The sequence below is a fragment of the Salvia splendens genome, chromosome 14 (assembly GCF_004379255.2).
Source record: "Salvia splendens isolate huo1 chromosome 14, SspV2, whole genome shotgun sequence".
Classification (NCBI taxonomy): domain Eukaryota; kingdom Viridiplantae; phylum Streptophyta; class Magnoliopsida; order Lamiales; family Lamiaceae; genus Salvia; species Salvia splendens.
The window spans coordinates 6,438,230-6,451,778 of NC_056045.1; the positions used below are offsets into that span (position 1 = coordinate 6,438,230).

The window sequence follows — 13,549 nt, forward strand, 5'->3', positions numbered from 1 at the left end:
CGAGGAACTTCCGGCAACGAGCTTGGCACTCTGTCGCCAACGATGGCAGCCACGCTCCAAAATCACGTCTACTTTTTTTTCATTCCTTGAATCTGGAAATTTTGGAATGTGATTAACAAGTTTATTTTCTAAAGAATGTATTAAAAATATAATCTTTAAAAAAAACAACAAAAAAAGAAGAAAAATGAAAGAGAAGAGGGTGAAGGGTCGAACTTCCGATACCCTCACCTGACGAGATCACCAGCGACGACGACTGGAGTTTCTCGGCGACGGCGGCTGATCAGTAGCGGCGACGGCGGCTAGGGGGACCCGCATCGACGGCGATCCGCAGCGGCGATAGTGGCGCGACGGCGAAGAGGGGAGAGAAGAAAGAGAGATGAGGAGGAAGGGAGCACCGATCTACTGTTGTCCGGAGACGACCGAACTGCCGGAGGAGGGCGGCGAAGCCGCTGCCTCTGCGTGCCGGCGGTGAGAGGAAGGAAGAGAGAAGATAGAAGAAGGGAGAGAAGAGAGGGAGAGAGGGCTGCCGCCGGAGCGGCGAAGCTGGCGGGGCGGCGGATCGGCGGCGTCGAGAGGGAGGAAAGGAAGAGGCGGTGCATTTTGTGCAATTGGGGAAGAAGGGGGTGCATTGTGATTTAGAAAGAGAGACGATAAGTTGAAGGGTGTACATGATTGAATTGGGCTTATTCATTGGGCTTATCCCTTTTTAGATGTTGGGCCTTTTAATTAATTAGAAATTGGTTCTTTATTTTGGTAAAGGGAGAGTGGGCTTTGTTATGGGAATTATAGTAGGCTAAAATAATTTTAAAAGAGCCCAAATTTAAATTTCAATTAGTAAGAATCTAATAATAATAATAATAATAATAATAATACTAATAATAATAGTAGTAGTAGTAGGGTTAAACCATGAGATTTTCTTTCTAATTTAATTAGATTAGTTTAAAACTAAATTAGTATTTTTTTTCTATTGTGTCGTTTCAAAAGGTTATCTCCGCAAGCAAGGTCGGAGTAAGAGATTCAAGTAAGGAAAGTAAGCGATCAAGGTGAGCTTTCTTATACTAAAATACAAATCGAATTCTATGAAAACTCGAACACATGTTCGAGATTTATAAAGATGTTGTCTTGCCATAAATGTTTTGTGTATGATGCCTATCTGTTTGGCTAAGACCAAGTGACTTATGAATGATGATATATGTGAATCGATTCGATTTTGAGTCCTGGTAGGGTGGTGTCCCTACTGGGAACCTCTGACCGTGAACGGCAGAGAAGGTGACCGAGGAAGGTGACCACCTTCCCGGCACATGGAATCCTCTGACATGATGGGCAGAGAAGGTGACCGGGCGAGAACACCATCTCGACGGCACAATGTGAGCAGATATAGCTAAGTACAGGAAAAAGGGCCCAATATGAATATTTTAGTAAGCTCGGGTCTTTTCAATAAAACCCCGAGTGTTACTGTGACGATGGCTTGACAATATTTTTCAATCGTATTTTTTTATTATTATTTTCGGCAATGTGTTCACTGAGTACTTTTGTACTCAGCCCTGCATATATTTCTAAATGTGCAGGTTGAGTCGTGGAAAGGGGGAGGGACAAGTGCTGTAGAAAGCCAGCTAGTAACTAACTATGAATAAAACTCTCGGAGGTTCATGTCTCCACACATGGACCGCGTTCTTTTGTTTCCGCTATGCCGGTTAAAAGAAATGCCTATTTTACTTTTGACTATGATAAACAGGAGTTGTATAAACAGTCACTCGATTCTATATAATCGAGTGTATTTCGTTATAAGTATTTTCCCTGTTTGACTTTATTTTTGTGTGTCTCGTTCTGCTTTGGCTTTAATTTCCCCTAAATTCTATCCCCGCTTCTTATAATCCCTCCTCAGTCACGGTTCACCGGGTTATGCTATCCTTAGTTAACTGCGGTCGTGACATGTTTTGAGCCTAATTTTTTTCCTGCTCTGAAGCCATGTTAAAAGACTATATGGTTTCTGGAATGGTATTCATATATGGTAAGAATTACACGTCTCTTTATAGGTTGATCTTTGGAGAAGAATTACACGCCTCTTTATAGGCTAGGAGACCATCCAACATATATGGTAAGCTCTAATCATGCTAACCTAATATTCTATACAAGGTATTAAAATAAAATACTAATTACAATATCAATCCTTGATTGCAGGAGATCAATTCTTGATTTATGGGAATCTTCCTTCCAACAATATCTTTTAAAAAATAAGCGTGGCTCATTTCCAATCTAGCATAAAGTTAGTTTCTTATTTGCATATCGAGCTAGTCTTGACTCACATGCCAAATATAGAATTGTTATGCAATTAGCATCTTACTTATCAATAAATCACCCTCCCTAATTGTATTCGATGGTGTAAATAAATTTTTATTTCAGTGTGTAATCCATTTCCACTCGTGAGTTGCTTAAGTTTGTTAGATTGGGTAAGACCATTGGTATTATTTGGATAATCTCAGTATGCTTGATTAAAAAACTCTTAACAAACAGTATTACTCCCTCGGTCTCTAAAATTTTGTCACACTTCTTTTCGACCCTCATTTTGTAAAAATTAATAAGTAGTTAGAATGGAGAGAATGTAAAGTAAGATCCAATGTAAAGTAAGATAGAGAATTATTTAGTTAAGACTTTTATCTACATTATTATCCATCTTACGTTACTCTTCCTCTATTTTAATTATTTATTATTGTTTTTACAAAGGGAGTGCAGAAAAGAAGTGTGACAAAATTTCAGGGACGAAGGAGTATTATTTATATAGAAAATCATTTGCTAATAGATCTAATAAAATACACAATGTGTTGTTGTGGTGACCTTTGAAAGTAAAAAGACTTTTGAATTATGGATAACAAATTGTGGTAGGTGACCATACTCACTCGGTCGTAAGTTATAGTTTATTTAAATTAATAATTAATCAATTAAAATCTTATGGTCACCTTATAATATTAGGCAGTGGTTAGTTTGGTAGATCATGAATTGAAATCTTTTATTCAGCAATTGATACAGCAGCCCATTTCTGGAAAGTTTGAACATTGAATAATTAACAAGATTCATTGACCTACTTGCAACTAACAGCCTCCATTGTCAAGTTGTTTTTTTTGGTTTGTCAAGTTTTTTTCGTGTTCATATTTGAACACACAAAATATTTTTCTTATTCATATTTGAACAAACAAACTAAATAGTGTAACTGAATATTAATCTCATTTTGTCATATTAGGATGTCTACAAAAAAAATAGTCACATTCAAAAATGGGAACTTTCTCTTATAGTAGTACTTCACTTACTTTTTTTTCTCTTTCAAAGCCCCTCCTACTTTATCTATTTTTTCTTTCATCTCTCTTACTTCTTTACTATTCTCATTAAAACATGTGTAGTCAACAAATGAGATTATTTTTTATGCATACAGGGATTATAATTTATGAGTAATGATAAACGTACATAAATTGATTGTATGTAGACAATTAAACTTTTTCAAGATTTACATTGACAATCAATTTAATTAATACAAAATAAATCAAATACTATCATTCTTTAACAATTTAGGGAAAAAACAAAAATTTTAAATTAATACTTATTAACATAATTAAGAAAAAGAATTTTTTTTAAATATTGTATAATTATTTCAAGTCAAACTTGAAATAATGTGAAAAATTGTCAAAAATTATCTGCTCCCCTCCGTCCCACAATAATTATTTCCTCTTTTATTGCTATATGGAGTAATAACATAACTAATAACAAACTTAATTTGTAATTTAATGAAATTATATTTAAAATTTAAAGATATTATTTACATGTATAATTTATGTACATTTATCTCATAATTTATATATAAGCACATGATATATTATGGTGCATTCAAATGTTATATATATTCATTTAAGTTAGAATTTAATAAGTAAGTACTTAGTACTCAATTTTAGTTGAAAATTTTAAAAATAGAGTGCACTGCAAAAATAATATCAGAACAATAAATTAATTTCACCAATACATAAATTAAGAATTTATTGATATCATTAATCTCATTAATTTTCAATCAATCAACAAATCACCAATTAAAAACATGTTGTATTTTTGCTAATTGTTGATGTATTTTTAATAATAAACACAAAATAAAAATATGAACAAAAAGATTAAATATAAGTAAAACGAGCACTCAATTTTAAAAGCCCACTTTAAATTATAAAATAAACAAAGTGTTGCTACTACTATTATTTGGAGCCCTAATGCGACGCATTTTTTCTCTCTTCCCTATTTATCGTCTTCTTCACTTCTCTATTCATCTTCTATTTATCATGCATGATCTATTGAAAATTTTTATATTTCCTCAAAAAAGAAGAAAAAAACTTTCTTTTTCTAACTTTAAAAATATTTGTATCCTTATATAAAATACATCCTAATTCATTATATAGTCATATTACCTTTTGAAACACTCCAAGCGCAATAATATACTATAAGTTTCTTCTAATGATTTTCAAATATAAATATATATGTAAACAAAAGAAGTAAATGTGGGTTATTTATAAAATAAAATTGTATTGCTACGGTAAGAAAATATGTGTGATTGAGAGATCTCTATTAAAATATAATGTTAATCAAATATTTCCTTAAGCTATTAAAAGAGAAGATTTTTTACCTTACAAAGTTTAAATCAAATAATGCGACCTAACTATCGATTTTCATTTCAAAAGTGAAAGATTTATATACCAAAACTGAATAAAAAAACTTTCTTATATATATAATGAATAACATCCTTTCACTAATCAATCATATTCATCTTATCACCTAGAGCTTCATTGTTATTGTAAAGCAAGTAATAGTTAATTAATATGGCTAATGCTAAGTTCATGTTGTTTTTATTCTTGATCTTCGTCGTTTTTACAGGTTTTTATTTTGCAGTGAGTCTCTTTTTCTTAAACTGACCACTTAACATGTTCAATACTTTTAGATAATATTATTTTAATTTGTCTCCATGGTAATAAATAATTATGACCACTTCAATTATTATCTCGATAAAAATAATATTAGTAATAATAAAAATAAATCATAGAAAAGTTTCAGTTTCGTTATATATTGTGTACATATGTATTCTTGTAAATTATAAAATTGACACTATTTTTTAATTATTGTGCAAAAAATACAATACTAAGCCAACAATAAAAATAAGCATATAATACAAAATGGGAGTCTTTGTGATTGTTAATTGTGAAATTTGTTTGAGGTGTTTTTGTGATTTGCAAAATTAAACCACCCTTCTCCCATATTTGTCATTGCCATTTATTAATTAATTTTCTTTACATTTATTTATGAAATGACATGCTATTAGTCAGAGGTTAATACAACTAGTATTTCACACATGCGATTCACAGAATATTTATTCTGTATTTCCTTTAAGAATGATTTTCAATATCAAATTATTATGTCTCAAGCATAATATTAGAAAATATATTTACGGAAATTAGCTTATAAATGGTGATTAAAATCTATTGGATATCTAATGCAAACATACATCATCAACATATAATTAAGAACATATATAGTTCAATAGTGAAACACTATTACAAAAAATACTTAAAAAATAAAAATAAAATTGCGCATTAAGATAACAAAACATTAATACGGAGTATATAAGTTTCGAAAGACTTTTTTATCCAAGCATCATAACTTCATTATCATGAATACAACGAACTTTGTCCATAAGCTAAATTGAAATATACTAATTAATAGAATGAATATAATGATGGAAAATTATATGCATATATAGAAAGTGAGTTATGGCAGCAAATATATACTCCTATTAAACCGTATCCCCTTTCTTCATCCTTCCCTTTGATTCAATGTAGCTCAATGATGAAAACCAAGTGTTTCCAAATCTATCAATGCCTCCAACTGCTCCTTTTATTTTTTTTGTTTGTTCAAAATAAATAACTTAATGAATAAGATGATGTGAAAAATAATGAAATTGGGGTGATAACCTTTTCCTTTTAATTTAAAATTTATAGATGGGAATGAGATAATTCGATTGACTGAAAAAGTAGGGATTGCCAAAATTGATTATACATTAAATTTGAAAAAATTATGACATTTTGAGAAGAACATTGAGTCCTTGATTTTGCAATGTTCGTAGTGAGAGGCAGGGATAGAGAATGAGGAGAAACGATATTAAAGAAGAAGAGAGAAAATTGACGATGGCGTTGCCACGTTACTAATTGCTCACCAAGCTCACCCGAAGTGACGCCTAGCACATCAAAATCCTCTCTACTACATATATTATGCTTATGACATATAGATATTACTTAGTTCTTTTACAATTTAAACTAATAATTTGATATCACAAACATTTTTAAATGAAATACAATGTGTTGTGCATAGCCCAACTGTGACAGTATAGTTAATCACCTGACTTTTTTAACAATCTATTTGGCTGTGAACGTATCAAATGCTTTGTTTTCTCTAGTCACATAATCTGACCTGATCCTACAATTAGATGGACTATTATTTTGAATTTTGAAGTAACAATAATACTCCCTTGCTCCTCATTAAATGTCCCATATTTTCTTATTTGGACAGTCCTCAATAAACGTTTCATTTTATTTTTACCATTTTTTGTAGTAAACCCTACATTCAAATTACTCATTCTTAGTTACATTTTATTATAAAACTAATGCATTATATAATAGTAAAACACACATAGCACTAACTTTTCATATCCACTTTTATTTACTAATAATGTCAAACAATTTTTTATAACCTGCACCGAATGAATATGAGACAATTAATGGAGACCGGAGAGATTAATATAGTACTCCCTCCATCCGTGAAAATCACTGAAATGTTATCTAGTTTTGCTATTTCGATCTGTCCGTGAAATATTGTCCAATTTTATTTTTCTCCATTTTTGGTAAATAGACCATACTTTTCTCTAACGCATTACATTCACTTTATATTATTATAAAACTATTATATAAACGTGGGCCCTATGTTCAATAATTTTTATACTAATTTTTTCTTTATATTTCTTAAAACTCGCATAATTAAAATATGGACTATATTTTGTGGACTAAGAGCATCCGCAATGGGCGGACGATGGCACGCCCGATGGCGCGCATCGTCCGCGCCATGCATCGTCCGCACCCATTGCGGGTGCGTGCCATAGGGCGCGGACGATAGTCGCGCCCTATACTTCGGTCGCGGAGGATAGCGCGGACGATGGCCATCGTCCGCGCCATCGTCTGCCCCATTGCGGCTGTCGCGGACGATGGCCGCGGAAGATGGTCATCGTCCGCGCCATCGTCCGCCCCATTGTGGAGGTCGCGGACGATCGACTCGGACGATGGCACACGGTTTTGATTTTCTATTTAAATCTCGTTTCTCATTCAGTTGTGCATACGAACATATCGACTATCTCTTTACATATTCTCTCTCTACATCCAACCAAAATGAATCTCGGCGACGACACCAATAGTTCTAGTTCGTCTGAATCCGGTGGTTCGCTTGACGAAGCATTAGATGCAGCCGTTGAAGAGGCCATGGCGGCATGCTATGCGCAAATGCAGCGCGAGAAGGAAACGGCGGCCGCGGCGGCGGCTGAGCAAGTCCATTAGCCTATTCGACATAGGTCGTATGTCCGACGCGACCACCAGGAAGCTCACAGACGTCTGGTTGAAGACTATTTTGCCGATCAACCGCGATGGGGCCCGACTGTTTTCCGCCGCCGGTTTAGAATGTCGAGGTACCTTTTCTCAGCATTGTTCGTACATTGTCTTCACGTGATGAATACTTCACGTTTCGGGAGGACGCCATCGGGAAACCCGGCCTTACACCATTGCAAAAGTGCACGACTACTATTCGTCAGTTGGCATACGGCACCACGGCGGACCTTTTTGACGAGTACCTCCACTGTGGGGAGACTACAGGCCGCGAGTGTCTGAAGAGCTTTTGTCGGGGGATAGTAGAGGCCTATGGTGACACATATTTGCGCAAGCCGACAACCACTGATTGCCAGGGTCTGATGCAGATGCACGAGAGGGCGCACGGGTTTCCCGGGATGCTCGGGAGCATCGACTGTATGCACTGGGAGTGGAAGAATTGTCCGACGGCGTGGAGAGGCCAATTCACAAGTGGATACAAGGGCAGCCACCCGACGATGATCCTCGAAGCCGTCGCTGACCATCGGCTCTGGATCTGGCATGCTTACTTCGGCGTAGCCGGGTCGAACAACGACATCAACGTCCTCAACTCGTCCACCCTCTTCACCGACCAATGTAACGGCAACGGCCCGGCCATCGAGTTCACTGCCAACAGACGCCAATACCATATGGGGTACTACTTGGCCGATGGCATCTACCCACGGTGGCCAGTTTTCCTAAAGACGGTCAACTGCCCAATTGGTGAGAAGAGGGTTTTATTTGCGCAAAAGCAGGAGGCGGCGCGGAAGGATGTCGAGCGGGCATTTGGGGTGCTCCAATCACGGTGGGCAATTGTGAAAGTGCCGGCTCGTTTCTAGTACAAGGAAGTCATCGCCGATGTCATATATGGGTGCATAATCATGCACAACATGATAGTCGAGAGTGAAGGCGGAAGCATCACCGACTGGAATGAAGACGACCGTGCATCTAGCTCTTCCGGCACATCGACCGACACACCCGATAGAGGGTTACCGTTAGGCTTCGAAGAGGTTCTATCTAGACTGACCTCAATGCTCAACCAATAGGAGCATGCACAGCTCATGAGTGGCATGATTGAAGAAGTGTGGGCTCGTAACCGCCGTCGCTGAGTTTGCGTTTTTTTTTAATTAGCATTGTAATGTATTAATTTTTATTAAATGAAATGAAGTTTATGAAATTCGTATTTTAATGTATTATTTTTTTTAAATTCGTATGGATTTTGTAAATATTAAAAAAATGATGACATGACGCGCTATAGGGCGTGCCTTAGGGCGCCCCACTGCAGATGGGAATGTAGGAGAATAAAACTGCTGACGTGGCGCGCCATAGGGCGCCCCATTGCTAATGCCCTAACACAGTAGGACAACATAAATGCTGATAGAAAAAAGTAATGCAATTATTTGAGATTTGAGTCCAATGAGACATCGCCAAGTATATGACAGAGACTATCAAAAAGCAGTTTTTAGGTGCCACTCCTCTTCTATTTATAGTGGTGGTCGATTTTCTTTTTCTTCTTTACCACTCTCTCCCTCTCTATAAAACCTTCCTCTCTTTCTCTCTCTAGAATAGTTCCGGCCTTCCTCGTCGGCTCCATTCCGGAACCTACAAATCGAGGAATTTCTCGCGTCAATTCCAATTCAAACACAAGAAGAAACCCGAGAATTCCTCGCGATCTCCCCGCCCCTTGAAAACCCTAGAATTCATTTTCTCTAGTCCACTTCCAGTCCAAATTCGCCCCAATTCACCTAGATCCGACCCCAATTCCCCTCTCCGTCGCAACAGAATCTCTCCGACCAAAATCCTAATTGAAGTATCAATTAATTGGTGTAGAAACCCCATCACGATTGCGAGAGTGGGATAATGGGCAGGTTCAACAAGGACACAGCGGAGCCCTCATCATCGCTGGCGGAGACAACGTCGACCTCGAAGACGGAGACGGTTAATGGCTCACACGATTTTAAGATCACGGGGTATTCGCTGTCGAAGGGAATTGGGATTGGGAAGTACATAGCGTCGGATACGTTTACGGTTGGCGGGTATTCGTGGGCAGTTTATTTCTATCCTGATGGAAAGAGCGCCGAGGATAATGCTGATTACGTTTCGCTATTCATCGCGTTAGCTAGCGAGGGCACCGATGTTAGGGCACTCTTTGAGCTGACTCTCTTGGATCAAAGTGGAAGGGAGAGGCACAAAGTCCATAGCCATTTTGGTAGGGCGTTGGAGACGGGACCGTATACTCTTAGATACAGAGGGAGCATGTGGTGGGTTTTCATTATTCTATTAGTGAGTTATTGTTGTTAACTTTTTTTCTTGCTTATGAAATTTAATTGAATGCCAAGTGTAATTGTATCCCATTTTCTTGCGCGTTAATATTGGGGGATATTTATACAGGAAAAGTGAGATGGACTAGTTGGACAAGTATGCTAGCTATCTTCAGTAAGATTACTGTCTGCTTTTGTGTGTGGTGTATATTATGTGTAGTGCATATGTTTTGTCCATGCTTATTGTGTGTGGTTTTCCTGTGTCGCCTTCGAAAATTTTGTATATTTGTTGACAATTCATGAAGAGTTCAATATTTGTTGATTGTGATATAGAACATGTATTCAAGTAAATGTGAGCTGACAAAGTAATGTTTTGTAAAAAGGAGAGGATATTAAATATTTTAAAGCTCAAATTTGGTTGCAGGGGTTACAAAAGGTTTTACAAAAGAACTGCTCTTGAAGCATCCGATTACCTGAAAAATGATTGCCTTCACGTGCATTGCTGTGTTGGTGTTGTTACGTCGCACACAAAAGGACCTAAGATATACTCGATTCCAGTTTCCCCATCAAATATTGGCCTGCATTTCGGGCAGCTGCTAGAAAGTGGAAAAGGGACTGATGTAAATTTTGAAGTTGATGGAGAAGCTTTTTCTGCTCACAAGGTGATTCTTGCTGCTCGATCACCTGTCTTCAGAGCTCAATTATATGGTCCAATGAAGGATCAAAATACGGAGTGTATAAAGATTAAAGATGTGGAGGCACCTATATTTAAGGTATTCTGCATATTAATCATTAGTTGTACCTTGAGTTACAAATCTTAATTATTAGTTCTACTTTCTCTAAATATATTGCTTCTATGTTAAATTTTGACCCATTGCAAATCAAGAAATCATTTGCTCCGGTGGAGCTTCTTCAATTTAATTGGTTAAACAGAGAGCTAATTATTACTTTAGAGAGTGCTTGGCAGAGCTGAGCTTATAAGCTCTTTACAATAGCTCATGAGATGCTCTAGAGTTCAAGCATCGCTCCCCAGATAAATAGTAAAATCACACATTTTTCCTACCACAATTAATCCAGTTCTTAGGTTCTTATATGGTTTATTCGGATAATCTTTACACTGAACCATGACTTAGTCATTGCAGTGACCACTTCCTGGTGCCAGTACTTGTATCATGGAAATGGCGTAAACCTCTCGACTTTAACGTGCATATTGAAGTTGATATACAAGGCTAGTGCCCTAGCTATGCTTGATATGTTGCTCACTTTCTATACAAGTAAAAGCGAAGTTGATACATTTATCTATGAAAGGAATTTGGTAAATTTTTTCTTGAGTGATGCATCGGGCATAGTGGCATGTATGAGAAGCATGAGAGAGATGCCTCTTTAGGGGTCCTTATCTTGTTCTCTTTTAATACTTGATTGTGAATGAAGAACTTATCACCTGTTCCTTCCTTCTTAGTTATGTTTACTCTTTAAATTCATTATATATTGGCAAAATTTTGGGTTACATTTTCTCTGCAAATTTTTAGTATTGCTGTGTTTTATTGACAATTACTATATTTTATTTTCCTACCTTGCAGGCCCTGCTTCATTGGATGTACTGGGATGCACTTCCTGATTTTGAAGAGCTAACTGGGTTAAACTCAAAAGGGGCCTCGACCATGATGTTTCAGCATATGCTTGCTGCTGCTGATCGGTATGGTTTAGAGAGGTTGAGGTTGCTCTGTGAGGCTAACCTTTGTGAGGATGTTGCTATCAACACTGTTGCAACAACATTAGCACTTGCGGAACAACACCACTGTTTCCAGCTGAAATCAGTCTGTCTCAAATTTGTCGCTCTTCCTGAAAATCTTAGAGGTAAATATTGAAATGTATTTTAGTTCCAGAAAATAACATGAAATTGCACAGATCTGGATGCACGAGGGATCGAGTTACTTTGGCGCAAATATATAGTATCTCAAAATAGTGTATCTGGAGTGATACTGGCTGAACAATATATCTTTCTACATTTGTATGTTGACCAATAGCAAACAACCTGAAATCTGATGCACCTTGAGGTTCTCTCATAATTGTGTGGTTGTTTGAGTTCTTAAGATTGCTGAGTGCATAGTACTGCATATCCAAGAATTTTTTGGTTATATCGGTCTTTATATCACCATTGCAGAATAATTATGATAGCTTTGCTTTCAGAACCATTTCGCATGGTTAGGTTGCCGTATGGTCCTAAAATTTATCGCTTTGATTGTTGGGGTTTTATCACTCTTTCTTTGTATGCTATGATAATTGTTTATTGTTTATAACAATTCTTCCTTTTCTCCTAAAGCAAGGTAGTCTTAAAATCCTAACTGATGTGGAATGGCCTCTGATAAAGATGATCTCTTTTTTGCAGCGGTCATGCAGACAGATGGTTTTGATTACCTTAAAGAAAGCTGTCCACACGTGATCACCGAGTTATTGGAGTATGTTGCCAGGATCAATGAACACTCTATTGCTGTTGGCAGAGTAGGGATCGAAGGTATTCTAGACGGAGGTGATGTCAATGGCAGACGCGTCAAACCAAGAATGTAAGAAGTTGCAATTGCCTAGTGATTTCCAATAGCTGAGTAAGAAAATACATTAGATCCTTCTTTAGGGTTTACTAGAAATATATTTTCGGCTGCTGGTCGCGTTCAATACAGGTGTAAATGATCTGCTTCCCTTCACTGTAATCTGAGATGGATCTCTCTAGACTCTAGAGCATGAACTCAACGCCCTCTGCCATAAAATTGTGAGATGTGTATGGTTCGCGTTACTAAACTAAGAACATACTTCTGTAATTGATATTTTCCCCAAACTGTTGCATGTATGTGGGCGTGGGTGCGTATATTTTGGCACTAAAACTGGTGTCTAAGGTGTTGAGCTAAGTTTTATTTTACACCAAATTTGGTTTGAGAACATAGATTGGGATGGATAAAACTTGACCAAATCACTAAATTTGAAGCTAATTCTACAACAATTTGTGTTATGACTTGGAGAGTGTGGCTTAGTAACTCAAAACTAATGCGATAATTTCGTTCTGTATTTAACGTGTTCTGGCTTATGATGCTACTATTATTTATTGTTATACTTATTTTTAGTCAATATTCAACTTTGCTTAATGGTCTTATGACAGTAGTCAGTCTCCATTTATTTTCTTGTGAAATTCTAGAGTTAAGTAGTAGTGTAGTACTACTATGAACTTAGTTACTTATGCATTAGAGCATCCCCATTCGTGCTCTTTGGCAAGAGCACGGATGTGGGCCCGGATCTACTTTTATTACTTTTTCACTCTCTGTTCTTAGACAAGAGCACAACACACACATCCATGCTCTTCCACAAGGACATGCTTAAGGGTCTCACAATTCTATTATTCAATTTAAATAAAAACATTTTCACAATATTAAAATGCATTAAAAATACTGAAATACTATTACAAATTACAAAAAAAATTAAAAATTACATAATTAAATTCATAAAATTATAAAATCCACTACTCGTGGCCGAATTTCGCCCAAATGTGTTTGATTAGGTCTTCTTGTAGCTCAGTGTGGGTTCGGGTATCGCGCATTGTGTTTCTTATTTCGA

General features: G+C 36.7%; 1 protein-coding gene across 1 annotated transcript; it reads left to right on the forward strand.

Annotated features, from left to right (window-relative positions):
- The first annotated feature begins 9,195 nt into the window (after positions 1-9,195).
- LOC121765380 (BTB/POZ and MATH domain-containing protein 2-like) lies at positions 9,196-12,779 on the forward strand. The gene is made up of 4 exons (XM_042161513.1): positions 9,196-9,946; positions 10,371-10,719; positions 11,527-11,803; positions 12,336-12,779. The coding sequence occupies exons 1-4, from the start codon at positions 9,546-9,548 to the stop codon at positions 12,512-12,514; spliced, it is 1,206 nt and encodes a 401-aa protein (XP_042017447.1). The 5' UTR covers positions 9,196-9,545; the 3' UTR covers positions 12,515-12,779.
- The last annotated feature ends 770 nt before the right edge of the window (positions 12,780-13,549 follow it).